Source organism: Anolis carolinensis, chromosome 5 (genome assembly GCF_035594765.1).
Source record: "Anolis carolinensis isolate JA03-04 chromosome 5, rAnoCar3.1.pri, whole genome shotgun sequence".
In the NCBI taxonomy this organism is placed as follows: domain Eukaryota; kingdom Metazoa; phylum Chordata; class Lepidosauria; order Squamata; family Dactyloidae; genus Anolis; species Anolis carolinensis.
Genome location: NC_085845.1, coordinates 61,941,658 through 61,958,507, shown reverse-complemented (window position 1 = coordinate 61,958,507; position 16,850 = coordinate 61,941,658). Strand labels below are relative to the sequence as shown.

The window sequence follows — 16,850 nt, the reverse complement described above, 5'->3', positions numbered from 1 at the left end:
TTTTGTGGATTTAGTTATTTGTGGTTTTGTTTAAAATGTTGGTAGAGTAGGAACCGACTTAGTTGACTGTCCCTAACTTGGGGCACAACCTGAATCTTGGCACACCTGAGTCCACTTAATCCAGGGGAAAGCTGTGTCAAGCTGTTTTCCTGGGGTTAACACAAATTGACCCCATAGGGCTTACCAAACTCACACTGACCTAAGTGATCGATGTAAATGTGCCTCTAGAGATTCCTAGAGAGAACATCTCTCCAGTGGAAGTTGACCATAAAGTCATGCTAGGGAACTTTGATATTACTAGAGAGATAGAAAAATAGAATTCTTTTATTTGTGGCTTTTCATTTTTGGAGGAGTCCTGTGCTCTTAACTCCAGTGAATATAGAGAGCTGACTGTACAGGCAGTTCCCAAGTTACAAATACAGTGTTCCCTCATCGCGGGGGTTAGGTTCCAGGACCACACACAATAAGTGAAAATCCGCAAAGTAGGGACGCTATATATTTATACATTATTTTAGTAGTTTTACACTATTTTTATACTCTTTATCAACCAATTGTGTGTCTTTGTATTTTACACTATTAACCAATTGTGTGTTGATAAATCGCCTCCTTCTCTCGTTGCCGTTTGGGCTCCTTTTCTCTCCCTTCGGCTTCTCCTTCCTCCCTTCCTTAGGGTGTAAAATGTAATTTTTTATTATTTATAATATTTTATTGAAAAACCACGAAACAGCAAATCCACAAAAAGTGAATCGCGAAGTAGTGAGGGAACACTGTATCTGACTTATTTTCATGGTTTCCTTCTTTCTGTTGAAATTGTCCACATCCAATTTATTGTTAAGAACAGGAGTGAGACAATAAAAAGTGAGAGAAATCTGCCCCTAGGAAGGGAACTTAACTTCTGGAAGTGTTATCATGGAGAAAAGGCATCTCCACTGAAGCTTTATCACTAATCCTTGCTTCCACAACAAGCCAAATTTTTCAAAATCCGGTTATCACAGAAAGTGAGGTGAAATCTTATGAACAGGGGCATAGACAGAAAAACAAACACCAACGGGTTGTTAACCCTTTCCTTTGTTATCCAAAACCTAAAAATATTTTTGGTTGGTGTTACACTTACAAACAAATTCAACTTAAGAAGAAACTACAGAACCTATAATGTTCATAACTTGGTGATTGCCTGTACATGGCTTTTGTTGTGTGTGTGTGTTTTTTATGCTGTGACCTTCAAGTCATTTTTTTCTCTTATGGCAACCTTAAGGTGAACCTATTAGAAGTTTTTTCAGCAAGAATTGTTTGGAAAGGGTTTACTGTTGCCTTTCTCTTTTTTGTGTTTGGATGACTTGAGAAACTGCAAATCGCTTCTGATGTGGGAGAACTGGCCGTCTGCAAATACTTTGCTCAGAGGATGCCTGGTTGTTTTACTATCCTGTGGGAGGCTTCTCTCATGTCCCCACATGGGAAGCTGGAGCTGACAGGAAGGAGCTCACCTCACTCCCCAGGTTCAAACCACTGACCTTTCGGTCAGCAGTCCTGCTGGCTCAAGAGTTTAACCCATTGTGCCACCGGAAGCAACAACCTGGATAAACTTCAGTTTATTTTCAGGTTTATTTTCAGTTTATTTATTTTCAGGTTGCCTTCCTCTGAAGCTGAGAGAATATGACTTATCCAGTGGGTTTATGTGGCTGACTGTGGATTTGAGCCCTGTTCTCCAGAAGCTCTGGCTCAGCACTCAAATAATAATAATAATAATAATAATAATAATAATAATAATAATAATAATAATAATAATAGGTTTATTTATATCCTGCCTCCATCTCCCCCGAAAGGCACTCAGAGCAGCTCACAGATAATACCAGATAAAAACAATCTATATATATAAAAGGGTAGTGACATTTCAGCCTAGGACAAAACAACAAAACTACACGTCCCAGAAACACTAAACTTGGCAGCACAACCCCTCATCCATGCCTCTACGTTCATACAACAAACAGCTCCAGCTACTCCAGAAAACGGCCAGGCTTTGAGGCTGCAAGGCTATTCACTGCTATCTATATATATAAAAGGGTAGTGACATTTCAGCCTAGGACAAAACAACAAAACTACACGTCCCAGAAACACTAAACTTGGCAGCACAACCCCTCACCCATGCCTCTACGTTCATACAACAAACAGCTCCAGCTACTCCAGAAAACGGCCAGGCTTTGAGGCTGCAAGGCTATTCACTGCTATCTATGTATATAAAAGGGTAGTGACATTTCAGCCTAGGACAAAACAACAAAACTACACGTCCCAGAAACACTAAACCTGGCAGCACAACCCCTCATCCATGCCTCTACGTTCATACAACAAACATCTCCAGCTACTCCAGAAAACGGCCAGGCTTTGAGGCTGCAAGGCTATTCACTGCTATCTATATATATAAAAGGGTAGTGACATTTCATCCTAGGACAAAACAACAAAACTACACGTCCCAGAAACACTAAACTTGGCAGCACAACCCCTCACCCATGCCTCTACGTTCATACAACAAACAGCTCCAGCTACTCCAGAAAACGGCCAGGCTTTGAGGCTGCAAGGCTATTCACTGCTATCTATATATATAAAAGGGTAGTGACATTTCAGCCTAGGACAAAACAACAAAACTACACGTCCCAGAAACACTAAACTTGGCAGCATAACCCCTCATCCATGCCTCTACGTTCATACAACAAAAAGCTCCAGCTACTCCAGAAAACAGCCAGGCTTTGAGACTGCAAGGCTATTCACTGCTATTCCACCTGGCCAACAAAGGATTCCCATAAGCCACAGCAACGCGTGGCCAGGCACAGCTAGTAACAATATAAAATACATCAATGAGCAAGAACATACGCAAATTATACAATTTAAACATTAACCTCTAGAAATAGAAACACACTTACTACAACATGGAATTAAAAACAGCAAGGTTATGATAATATACTAAATGAAGTGCACATTATAAAAATTGTAAACTCAAGATAACAGATAAAGTGCTACAGTTTCGTTGGAGATCAGTTTAGGATGGGTGAGGCCCTGAATTAATATCAGATTAACCAGGAAAAGTGCAACTGATGCAAAAATGGTCAAGTAATAAAATTGTTATGGGGATGGGCAATCTTTAACCAAATCATTACACACTACGATCTCATAAATTACATGAGACCATCTAATATTGATATAGTTTCCATAAAACACTATGGGAGATACTTTCCCGGACTTTGTGAAACCATGTATAATAGAGAATACTAATGAAATAAAAGAATTTATGATCCAAGAATACAAGACAGTCATGCCACAAGATATAGAAAACGCGAGGATATATTTTGTTTAACATGGATAATGAAATCATGTGTATTGGTCTGTAGATACAGAGACCGTATTGTATAGTATTTGATCAAAAAGGCACTAGGCAAAAAAAAAAATCATGCAGTTTTGGAAAACTGATAATTCCCTTTGTCTTGATTATATTTTATTATATTTATCCTATACGTTCATGGCATGACCCTGCAATAATTTCTACTATATTTTGGAGCTGCAAAAAGATATATATTGTTTATTGCACTTGTTCTCTCACAATAGTCTTGGGAGGCAGATAATTGTTCCTGTTGTATAGATGAGAAACTGAGGTTAAACATCACCCTCCAAACCATACAATAAATTTGCAGCAGACGTCTGATTTTCATCCAGACTCAACCCAAATATCTGTTCATAAGAAATACACACACACACACACACACACACACTTGCTTCTAGTATTCCTGCTTAGCTCATAAACCCTGGGCTTTGGGCATCTGTTTACTGCATTAGCTGTGCAGGTGAAAGTTCGTATTATAATGAGTACAGAGCTCTTTCTAAAAATGGCTGGAGTCTACTAACAGGCATCAGTTAAAGGGGACAGGTTTGGGGAGGGTTTATTCAAAATGAGCAGGATTTATAATTGCGATTGGCTGGAAACCCCCTGGGGAGATGGAGATTTAGGTACTGTATGCAATTTTTAATTTATTCCTTGTCCTTGCCTGCTTGTTGTGGTGTTTTAAGCTTCCCTCTGCAGTATTGACGGAGCTGATGGCTCTGTTCCGTGTATATTAGATACCAGATGGCTTGGAATGCCGAGTTTAAATATAGCAGCAACACTTTCCATTTCAGTCAAAGAGAAAAGAACCACAAGAAGAGAATAGACTAATATTCTTGAATACTCCCCCCTCCTACCTTAAAATGTTGTTTAAGAGATCCAGGGTGGTTTAGAATCTGGTATTATCTCCATTAATCCTAATAGCAAAGCTTCCATGTACATGATCAGGAACACAATAACCCACTTGCAAAGGGCAGGACTTTCCCTAAAAGGAATACAGAATACCCAGAATACAGGAATGTTATTACAACTTTACTATTAATTAACAATGGCATAAATGAGCAGTCAGTATCTACAAGGATAGATATCTTAGTACCACACTCGTACATTGCAACAGTTCCTGATTATTATTATTTACTTTTTCCTGAGAAATTACAATCTCTATTATTTTCATTGTGGAATGACTTTATAAAACAATGGCTGGGTCTCCACTGCCATATAATCAGCTATCTAATCTCAGATAATCTGCTTTGAATTGGATTATATGAGTCTACATGCCATATTATCCAGTAAATTTGGAAAGCAGTAAATCTGGATTTTATTTGGCAATGTAGATGGGGCCAGAATCGAAAAGAGCTGTGCAGGTTTCAGTTACCTTCTCTTTGTTACTAGACGTTAAACCTTACTGGGGTCGGGATGCATGCTTCTCTGCTGGTCCATATAGTTTGTTAGGGAAGCTGTATTGCAGAGTCCATTTGCGCAGAAGTATGGACTCAATCAGACAACAACATCCATGATCTTCCAGGTGTTGTTGCACTGCAACTTCTAGTATCTGGACCCACTGGAAATGCTAGCTGGAATTTCAACCTGCCAGGGCTCCCAATGGAGAAAAATATTTTGAAAAGTAAATACATTACCAAAATGCATTATAAGATACGTTTTAAAGATAGTTCTAGAAGCGTAGAACCTAAAAAACCTAGAACTGCCACAGACTTCAAATTGCATTGACTGAAGGCCAGTTGAAATAACACAGTTGTGGCTGCCCTCTGGAGATTTAGAAAGAAAGGAGCCAAATAGACCTTTTGGGGAAGACATTTCATGGTCAAGGTGCTGCTACAGAGAAATCCCTATCATGCAAAACCACCAGGTTAAATACAGTTAATATATGCTTTGGTTATGTTCCAGGATCTCCCAAGGATACCAAAATCCATGGATGCTCAAGTCGGTGGTTATTAACCCTTGGTTCTCTAGGTGTTTTGGACTTCATCTCCCAGAATTCCTGACAGTTAGCCAAGCTGACAGGGAGTTGAAACCCCAATATATGGGGGGCTAAAGTTTGGGAGCCACTGGCATAGGAAAATTATATCCTTTATATGTAATAGCAAAATCAATGTGTGGTTTTTGGATTTTCAAGCTATGAATGGTTGAATCTGTGAACACAGAATCCATGGATACAGAAGGCTGACTATACATAAGATTCATATAGAAAATGCAAGTATATTGCTCTGTCCAAACCCATCTATTATAGACAGTGGAAAGATTACTACAAACAGAAAAAATAGAAAGTATTATACATAGACAACTCATCCGTTGAGTGTCAATATTTCTTAAAAAGAAAAATCTGAGATTTTAAAAAAGAAATCACACAGTCTGCTTGCAGACATCACTGTCTTTGTAAGCTTGATGTTTAGATTGTGTTGAGTAAATGAATACAGCATATAATATGTGAAGATGTGCCTTGAAAATGGGGTGGGAAGATATATGACTGGGTGTGGGTGGGTGTTATAGCAAACATGTTCGTGCTTTTTCTATTTTCATCTATAAAATGTGAGTGTATATGAATGTATGTGGACACAGATAGGGGGCATAGTACAATGTATTGGCAAAAGAAGAGAACCAAATATCATGCCACAACAGTAATATCAGCAGGTTTTGTTTGTTTGCTTGAAGTAGCAGAGCTAAACTCATGAATTGGTTTCAGTTCAGGTCTTGGGTCCTGAGAGAAAAGCAGGGTGGTAATAATAATAATGATGATGATGATGATGATGATGATGATATCTGAAGATAATAAATGAAGATGAACATGGTTTGCAACAGATAAACTGACCTTGCCAGCACTGTCCTGACTTCAACAAAACCTATTATATTGGTATCATTTCAGAATGCCTCAAAATTTTTAATAGGGTACTTTATATGCTTGGTACACTTTCCCAGTGCATTTCAATGCAAAACAAATTAGCAGAAGACAGTGCTGAATTTTCCGCAGTGAGAATGCACCAGAGTAGATGTATACAGCATCCACTTATCTTCAGGCTTGTTTCTGACTTTAAAAACATAAACATGAATTTGGGAGAATTGCTCCAGGGAATCGTGTTCAGTCCACTTGACAGTTACCAGAATTTTCCCAGTCCTTTGTATCAGAGGCCTTGTGGTCCTGTGTGCTTTTGCTAGGATCACAAGTGGGAGGGTACAATTGCATGCTTGTCTTACCTCTGAGGTCTCCATAGATATCTGAATGGTTCCTGTGAAAATAGAATGTTAGAGAAGATAACCTTTTTGTTTGAGCCCGCAGGGCTTGTAATTTGTTCTTATCTCAATTTCTCAAAATGTTCTGTTATTTAAATTACTGGTTCTTAAACTGTGGGTACCCTCAAATGGGGTATCCATAGTGCAACGTTGGGGTCTCCAAAAAATTGGCAATGGTAACGGTTTTGTGAACAAATGCTATGTTACACATTTACATGAATTTGTTGTGCAGTGTTTACAGTGAACTTTGCAGAAGATGCTTCAGTTGTATTTCATAAAATGAAAAATCACCCTGTCTAGCAATTGCTGATTTGTTACCAGTAAATGTTTGATTTTTATACCTATTTTATATATTTATTTACCTGGGGTCATGTAAAAAAAAATCAGGTTAAGTGGAAAAGTAGAATAAACCTTTATCTAAATAACACCCATCTGGTTAAAGTCAGACCTATGTGAAGGATTAAAGCAGGAATAGACAACTGCAGTGGGATCAGGGAGTAGTTCTACACTTTGGTGCATTCTGGGAGCCATGTGAAATCCACTTCTGGTTTTGAGGGGGGGGGGGAGTTTTTTACATAAATCACTACAAGAGGGGTCTGCTTCATTTAAAAGGTGAAAGGATGTGACTTAAAGTTTCCAGGAGAGGCAAATCACTTATTTTTTGCCAGAAAAAAGGGGTCTTGGAGTGAGTCTGAGGGGAATTACACATCCCTTCCTTAGATAACAGCAGCCTAAAACTCCAAGACTTTGCTAGCTTTTCTGGCTTTAGGAAATAATTAATTTACTGTCCATCAAATGATGGCATGTTTAATTTCGTCTCTTTATATGTACAGTTTTATAATTATTTTGTATTAACGGAAAATGTTTCTGTAGATTAAACTGTATAGTTGTTTTCTTCCATAGGTTCTTGGGCAGATCGTTCGCCATTACATGAAGCAGCAAGTCAAGGCCGCCTTCTTTCTCTAAAGACTTTAATTGCACAGGTAAAAAAAGATAACACACTTAAAGCATGTTTCCCCCATCCTATCATTTACTAGTATCCAGTGTTAAAGTGAAAATGGCATTTTGGTATCATCTTTATTGTTTCATTTCTTCAAACTTCTTTGGGCTAATAATTGTACAGATCAACTAACACTCTTAAAAGTATTTCTTAGAACATTTTGCAGTTGTGTAAAAAAACCAAATTGTATTATCTGAAAATGTTTTTGGCCATGCCAAAATATTTCTGGTTGTGAAGATTAACACATTTTAATAAAGATTAAGGTATAATTTATATAGCCTCGTTTCGTAAGAGTAAACACAAGTAAACTGACAATTTTAGGGAGGGAAAGTCTTGTGCCATTTTGGTTTGTAGAAAACATAAACATAGGAGTTATTCTATATCTAAAACTTTAAATGATTCAAAATTTTAAAAGAAAATTTGATTAGGTGAGAATCTGAACTATATTTTTATTGTCAAGGTAGGCAAAATATAAATATTATTGGAAAAAAAAACACCTGGAAAAATGCCCAAGCACACTACAATTTAGATCATTGTCATGTTGTTCTGTTTACTTCATGATAGTGATCAGTGTTCTAAATGACATCAACATAGAATATAGGCAGGTCTGCAAAATGGATAATGTTCTACCTGGACTCCAAAGGAAGCCCATCACTAGATAGGCTTGTAAACATTTTCCAGTAACTCATGTCTTGCTCTTTCTTCTCATACAGAGAGTCCCAGAACTTCAATACTGCTCTTTCACAAAGTTTACCTCTATTTTTGAGTAATTTTAGATTCCAACAATTCCAAAAATAATCAAGGGTGTAAGATAGGGAAGAAAGACTTCCATTTTGCCATCCTGTATGGCAAAACATTTTATTCAAGGAAATAAATGCTAGCTAAAGACTTTAATATCAGTGCTTCAGGAAGTCTATTTTCGATTTAGAACTATCCAAACAGCTAAACTTCTTTTTAGGGAATAAAATAAAATTTAGGGAATACCATGGAGTATGCCTTTATTCTTCTAAAGCAGGCATGGGCAAACTTTCTAGCATGGGGGCCACATGGCGGGCCAGAGAGGAGTGAGCAGGCTGGGCGGTTTACCCATGCCTGTTTCAAAGGCAAGAAGAAAACCTATGGAGCCTGACATGAATCTAATGCCTGCTTTTATGTGGCTATGTCTTGGTGTAAAATAATGATGCCAAAGACAGGAGTCTACAGTTGTTTCAAATGGGTCTGCAAAATCTAACCAACAGTTACAGATGATGGGCTATTCTAGGTTTACAAACATTGTTATTCAGTAGCATTGGTTGCAAATGACAATCATGTTTGCCACAGATATATTGCATTAACATGTATGTGTCTGAAATTGTTAGATACAGCAGATTTTAACTAAGGGTGTATCTAAATTGTGAGTTAATGTGGTTTGCCACAGTGTACTTTAACTGCTATGGTTCAATTCTATGAAATCCTGGGAGTTGTAGTTTTACAAAGTTGTTAGCCTTCTCTGCCCATGAGTTCTGGCACCTCACTGAACTACAAATCTCATGATTCTATAGCATTGAGCCATGGAAGTTCAAGTGGTGTCAAACTGTATTAATTTGATAGTGTAATTGCATTCCAAGAGGCTGAATAGCTTTAAGGAACATCAGTTTATTTCTACGGTTACCTTTAGGGATATAATGTTGATGCTCTAACCATTGACCAAGTGACTCCACTTCATGAAGCCTGCCTGGGAGATCATGTGGGATGTGCTAGACTCCTTCTTGAAGCGGGAGCAAATGTAAGTATTATTTCATCCTGTACTTCCTATGCTGAATTGTTATAATGCCAATGACATTATTTTTGAGTATTTCTTCTTCACTATAATTTGTTACTTATCATCTCTAGGAAATGTCATGTATTGATATAGCAACACATTAAACAGATTGATTTTATCATTTACTCAATTTTTAACAAAGGCAAATTAAAGTTCCTTAACAATTTAATTTTAGCATTTTAGCACTAATGCTAACAGTTCAATGTTCTGAATTCAGAGTAACTTAGTACATTTATTTAAAAGTAGTATTTTAAGTTATTTATTTTTAGGGCAAACTTTCCCATGTTCACTACAATATGTATAATCATAATGCATTAAGAACAAAAAAAATGACAAATCAAGTATTAACAGTTGATAGAAGGAAAATTTACTAATCTAGAGTTTCAGGACATTTCAGGGATCCTCAAAATGGTACACAAGTTCCTACTTCGTTCTCTCAGTTGTCATCTTCTACACCAGGGGTCCCCAAACTAAGGCCCGGGGGCTGGATGCGGCCCTCCAAGGCCATTTACCTGGCCCCCACCCTCAGTTTTAGACTTAGGCTCACCCAAAGTCTGAAATGACTTAAAGGCACAACAACAACAACCCTACTTGATTATCTCATTGGTCAGAAGCAGGCTCACACTTCCCACTGAAATCCTGATAAGTTTACAGTATGTTGGTTAAAATTATTTTTATTTTTAAATATTGTATTGTTCTTTCATTTACTAATATTGTAAATGAAATATTGTAAATGAATGATATAGTAATAATATAATATATTGTATATACATATAATATTGATATTGATAATAATAATAATATTATAATGTAATACAATATAAAATTTATTTATTTATTACAGTATTTCTACCCTGCCCTTCTCACCCAATAGGGGACTCAGGGCAGCTAATAATAATAATACAATATAATAATATTGTATAATATAATAATATTAATTATGTATTATATATTAAATGTAATGTTACTAATAATATTATGGTATAATGGTATAGTACAATATAGTAATATATAATGCTAATATTGTGCAATGCTAATAATATAATATATTGTATGTACATACAACTTGTAAGCCGCTCTGAGTCCCCTTCGGGATGAGAGAGGGTGGGGTATAAATGTAGTAAATAAATAAATAAATAAATGTTGGGGGTTTTTTTTGCACTATAAATAAGACATGTGCTGTGAGCATAGGAATTTGTTCGTTTTTTTTTTCCAAATGATAATTCGGCCCCTCAGCAATCTGAGGGACCATGAATTGGCCCTCCACTTCAAAAGTTTGAGGACTCCTGTTCTACACCATATCAGAGTTTTTTTTAACCACTAAGACTTTCCCCATGGTTCTGCTTGGCACATGTCGATTTATTCATATAATAGCTCTAGTTGCTCTTTGCTGCAAGCCATTTTGGTAGACATCCCTTTCCTACACTGCTTTTTCTCAGCAACAGAGCCTTCTAAAAGAGATAGAAGAACAGAGTAACATCCTAAACATTTCCCATGTAGAAATATGGTATATAAGCAAGTATTTTGTTCTGACTCAAAGACATATTCATTGTTTTAGGTGAATGCTACGACGATTGATGGAATGACCCCCCTCTTCCATGCATGCTCAAGAGGAAGTGCACCTTGTGTAGAGCTTCTTTTGGAGTATGGGGCCAAGGCTCAGTGGGAGACATGTCTTCCTTCACCGACCCATGAAGCAGCCAGCAGAGGTATGAAACCAGAACAATAGAATAGATCAAGAATTGTATCTAGCTTTAAAAATGTCTCCTTGCTCCTCAACCCTTATTCCCCGTGTAGCATGCCTGAAATGTGAACCTGAAGGCAAAAAGATCAGATATAAGTGCTTAAAATAAGTGCAGTGTCTACTTTGGGAAATTAGTTCCATTCTCTTTTGAATAGGCCATAGTGATTGTCTGGAACTGCTGATCTCTTGGGGCATAGATGTTGACCAAGATATTCCTCACCTCGGAACCCCTCTATATGTGGCTTGCATTTCACAGCACAAACAATGTGTCCGGAAGCTTCTTTATTCAGGTATGTATGTTTAAAAGCTTCCTATTTATTGTGGGTTTCCCCCCATCCTCAAAAATTGAATTAATCATTCAGTTCAGTAACCTTGATACTGTTTTAATGATCGCTTTATTTGTTCAGCCCAATTCTTTAATCAGTGCTCATTGATCAAGTGAGACTATTCTCAATTAGTTTTAGGTCTGTGGTGTGATTGTGGGTTCTATACAGTTTAGCCTGATGTAAATCTTCCCTGGATACAGCATGTTTGTGTCAATTTTGGGTCCATTGTCTAGAACAGGTCGGGGCTTCTTAAACTTTTCCTACTCACAACCCCTTTCTGACTGAAAAACTTTTATGTGAACCTAGGTCCACGGGTATTTAAAATAGCTATAAAATCAAACATTTACTGATAGTAAATCAGCATTTGTAAGGCTTGCGAAACAGCTGATTTTCTTTTTTTATTAATTGCATCCGAAATATCTTCTGCAGAGTCCACTGTAAGTAATGCACAATAGATTCATGTGAAAGTCCAAAACAGCCACTAGATGATGTTCAGAAATCTTTTACTGTTCTGAATTTTTTAATGACCCCACAATTGAGCTAAGAGCATCCTATTTTAAGAAGCAATTGTCTAGATGGCCCGGGAGCACATCCTCTTTCCTGGGCTGACACACATTTGACCTCTTCTGTGTTGCTGCTACTCCCTCTCCTAGCCATCCAAGGAGCTCCATATGAGTTCTTGGGCATTGCAGGCATCTCTGCAGATGTAGGAAAGGGACCTGTGTGTGATTCGAAAAAAGGCTGGTGCTTCTAAGCTAGTTAGGAGTGGCAGCAGTTCAACATGGGCATGATACATCTCCTTTCCCTGTGGATGAAGGATGATGGTATTGGTGTCCAGGCTGGACAGTAAGACCTGAAACCCCCTCATCCTCCTTCAGACTGCCCTGAAGTTCTGGGATACTCTGGAATTTGCTGGAAACTCCAGAATGTTTTCTGACCTTGTTCAAAGTTTATTTAAGGCATTCTCTTTGCCTCTTTTTTTCAATGAATAATAGGTGCAAATGTACAAAAAGGAAAATTTTTGGAAACTCCATTACATGCAGCTGCAAGGCAATCCAATCCAGAAATAATAAGCATGCTTCTTGACTTTGGGGCAGATATAAATGCCAAAAATACAGAGTTTGAACGACCTATAGATGTAGCTTCTCCCAGCACTTTGGTGGAAAGAGTATTGCTTCTTCATGAAGGTAAGATTATGCGTGGCTGTATGTGCCTCTACCATATGTATATGTATATCTGTGTGTCTGTACATGCCTTTAAGGCTCCTTCTACACTGCCATATATAATCCATATTATCTGCTTTGAACTGTATTATATGTCAATGTAGATTCTTATAATCTAGTTCAAAGCAGATAATGTGGATTATCTGCTTTATAATCTGGATTATATGGAAGTGTAGAATAGTCTTCAGTCACCCGCTGACTTTTGGTGACTTACCAAATTTCATGGGGTGTTCTTAGGCAAGGAATACTCAGAGGTGTTTGGGGCAATTCTTTCCTCTGAAGTACAACCTATAGCACTTGGTAGTCGTTTGCAGTCTTCCAGCAAACTATTAACCAGAGATGACCATGCTTAGCTTCCAAGATCAAACAAGATCTGTTTCCTTTAAGGTTTCTAGACAGTGTGTCCTTTAAGGTTTCTAGACACTGTAATAATAATGATGAGAGATGCTTGAGAAAAAGCATTTCATTTTCTATCACTTCTGCTGGGCTTTGGATGGATTTTGCAGAGATCCAATACTTATCTTTCTTTGTGTTATCTTATTAAGATGGGAGACTAACCAACTTTCACATTTAACTCCTATATTCCAAACTATATGATGAATATTTACCATTTTAGCATTTTAATTTCCAAGGAAACCAATATCTGTATGCTCTCTCTTTCTCAGTGTCATCTTATCTTCCATTATTAGCCATTTTCAATTGTGTTCTTACTGAATTTTCACAGACAGATTCCATAAGTGATTATTTCATTCGATTCCTTGGTGCTTCTCATGGAAACTGCTATAAAATTGGGTGGAGGAGCAATCCTGGCAAAATTGGAGGGCACACTAATAGAAAGTTGAAACATTTATATCAAAAACACTGTTGAAATATCAATTTGAGTGTACTATAGAAAGCTGTAATATTGTAAAAGATATATTGCAAATTCTTGAGTGCATTGAACTTTCGCTTCATGTCCTCTTTCAGCTACTCCGTGTTCTCTTTGCCAGCTGTGTCGGCTACGTATTCGAAACTACATTGGGAGAGCCAGGTTGCATCTTGTACCACAACTCCAGTTGCCCACGATACTGAAAGACTTCTTACAGTATAGATAAATGTACTGACTAGCTTTGCAGTACTTGAAGAACAAGTATTTTATGTTATGTTCTATGTGAAAAATGGTTGGGATGGGAAAGGGGAATGTGTCTAAACTAAGGGTGCATTTACACTGTGAAATTCATGCAGTTTGACACTACTAACTGCCATGGCTCAATGCTATGGGAGCTGTAATTTCACATGTCTATAGCCTTCTGTGCCAAAGAGTGCTGGTGCCTCACCAAACTACAACTCCATGAATTCCATAGTATTGAGTCATGACAGTTAAAGTGGTGTCAAATTGTATTAATTCTGCATTGTGGGTGCAACCTAAGTTTTGTATACTTATGTATATTTGGCAACTAAAAATATAATCTGACAGTATTTTGGATCCTTGAGCAACCCACTGATAAGGTGCTAATATATTTCAGTATGACAGAAATCATTCATATCCTGGCAGCATGTTACACACTGCACTATAGCATTTAATGATGATCAAACAAAGGCTGTACGTTGCACTGGGAATGTACAGTTGTTCTTGTGAGGATACTGCTGTCTCTTCTCTGATTATTTTGTTATTTGAGGCAGAATGACATTTTCCTAGCAGTGCCACACTGGCAGTTGGCAATTTTTGCAATTCTTTCCTCTCTTCCATCTTTTGTAGGAAGGAGGGCTTACCAGTTCTTCTCTTTCGTCCCCCCTGAACACAACTGGGGAATAATACTGTAATTTATTTTTATTTTTCTGAACATCAAGGTTAAGTGAGGATGTAGTTCATTTAAATGCTGTTGCACACCTCAAAACTGGCATTAGTTGTCAGGAGCAACAGCTTTTTAGTGGGCTTATAGGCCAAGGTGCATCTTACAAACAATGAACATTTTACAAACACATAACCCTGCCACCAAGGCCTGAACAAGTGTCATTACCTTTACCATAAAATTTATAAGTCAACCATTAAACAAATGTCATATCCAAAATTCCTGACCAACCAGGTTGTATTGTTTTACCTTTTCACTCTCTAGAACATATTTAATAAAAATTGACCAATATAAATCAAAATCTGATCTATTAGTTATCCCCCTGTACACCTTCATTTCCATTGATAGTTTATCATTTAAGGTTATGTTCCATACCTCCCCATACCATGCTTCCAACATGAAATTGTTTACTATCTTCCAATTCCTTGCAATTATAAATCTCCCCAGGTGCATCTATATTGTACTATTAATGCAGTTTGACATCATCTTTACTGCCTTGGCTTAATGGTATGGAATCATGGGAGTTATAGTTTAGTGGGGCAACAGCTCTCTGTGGCAAAGAAGGCTAAAGACCTCATAAAATTATCACTCCCATAATTCCATAGAATTGAGCCATGGCAATTAAAATAGTTTCAGACTTAATGTATTCTACAGTGTAAACACACTCATATTTAAAGACTTAAGTGAAATAATGTTAATATCAAGCACCAAAATTCTCATGATACTGTGCCGTAATGGGGGGGGGGGGGGGAGAGAGAGGAGAGAGTTCGGTCTGGTACAATCTACACAAGATTGTATGTAATCTTACATTTTAATTATTGTTTGGTTTGTTGTATTCTGGTTCAGGATGTTTGTTATGTATGCATCTAGAAATGTGATGTCTCTAATATATATATATATATATATATATATATATATATATATATATATATATAAAATCTGAAAGATAATATAATAAGTGTGTCATTTTTCTTCCTGTTCACCCTGCTTAAGCAGTTAATAAAGCAGATGCTGTGTATTCATTTCTCTTCTTCCATCCTTAGTCAGTGTCAAGGACAGAACGCCACAAGGTTCAAGATAACAGAGTTTATTTAATTACAGAACTCAAAAATGCCCGTAAAACACAAGGGCCAGGCAATTTTAGCCTTTAGGAGCAAAAAAGGGACAAGGAAAAAACGTACAAAAGATAAACCGGATTAAACCGAAGTTTAATCCGGGTAAAAACAAACTGCTTGCTTCAGCCTGAGGGTAAACAAAACAAAAGCCGAGGAACAAGGGATACAAAAGAATGCAACTAATTGGCAGCAGATTCCTCTCTGCTGCCAACACTGTGCTTAGAGGAACTTGCGTCGCTCCCACACACACACAGCAGACAGGATTTCCAACACGAACAAATCAGCCAAGGATTGTAGCAGAAGAGTAGACCCAGTTCCTTTCCGTGGTTCAAAGCCAGAAGTAGACGTTTGTAGTTTCCAAGTCCAGAAGGGGGAAGGCAAGCCGTGGTCAGTTCAATCCGAGTTTTCAAAGCAGGAGATGGCGTCCGTCAAGAAGACGACGGAAGGTCAAGGTCTCAGCACAGGAAAACACACCAGTCTTCAGGAAAGCGTCCCACACAGATCCCAAGCGTTTGTCCAGATTACCTTGCCCAACGCAATTTGCAATTGCTCCCAAGCCCCATTTTATGCCAGTTACAAATCCTCATCACTGTCAGCTGTCCTCCTTAACCCGGGCGTTTCCTCATCACTTTCCTCATCAGAGCTGGAACACCTCTGACTACGCCCCACAGCATCTCCAGCTGTGGATCCCGTCCCATCCCTCCAGCTAAGCCATGGGTCTAATCCTGAAAGTCCCCATTCATCTTCTATCCCATCATGACCAGTGGCACCCAATTCCTCCCTTACCCGAGTCCAATCCATCTCATCCTCCTCCGAGCTAACCAGCCCCTCCTCCATTCTCTCCGTAAACCCCTCAAAAGACTCTTCGTCAGACGGTGCTGCAAAAATGTCTCGCAGTCTTTTTCTTTCTCGCTCCTCGAGAGTATCTGACTCTCGAGGAGTCTTACGCCCACGTCTGTCAGTAACAGAGCCATGAGGCTCAATCATAACAGTCAGCTATTCATTATCATGAGGGTATTCAAAGACAGTCTGAATAGTCCAGTCCTATACATTCTTAATTAGTTATAAGATACATGTAGTTTGCTTCTTGGTAGGTATGCATGGTCAAAATCAGTTTGGGTCGGTATATCTCAAACGCCACCCATCCACCTCAGAAAGAAAAAACATCCTGGTTATTGTTACGACATTTTAAAGAC

The 16,850-nt window shown here is 38.0% G+C and overlaps 1 protein-coding gene across 4 annotated transcripts in view; it reads left to right on the top strand.

Moving 5' to 3' along the window:
- asb5 (ankyrin repeat and SOCS box containing 5) overlaps positions 1–15,561 on the top strand; it is a 37,411-nt gene extending 21,850 nt beyond the window's left edge. For 3 of the 4 annotated variants that reach the window (XM_062981389.1, XM_062981390.1, XM_062981391.1), the window contains 6 exons: positions 7,517–7,596; positions 9,271–9,378; positions 10,973–11,123; positions 11,314–11,448; positions 12,480–12,671; positions 13,674–15,561. In XM_062981389.1, coding sequence (XP_062837459.1) covers positions 7,517–7,596; positions 9,271–9,378; positions 10,973–11,123; positions 11,314–11,448; positions 12,480–12,671; positions 13,674–13,801 — 794 coding nt within the window. In that variant the 3' untranslated portion in view covers positions 13,802–15,561. Of the gene's footprint in view, positions 1–3,839; positions 3,994–7,516; positions 7,597–9,270; positions 9,379–10,972; positions 11,124–11,313; positions 11,449–12,479; positions 12,672–13,673 lie in introns of those variants that run through there. The other variant, XM_062981392.1, reaches the window with a different exon arrangement.
- The last annotated feature ends 1,289 nt before the right edge of the window (positions 15,562–16,850 follow it).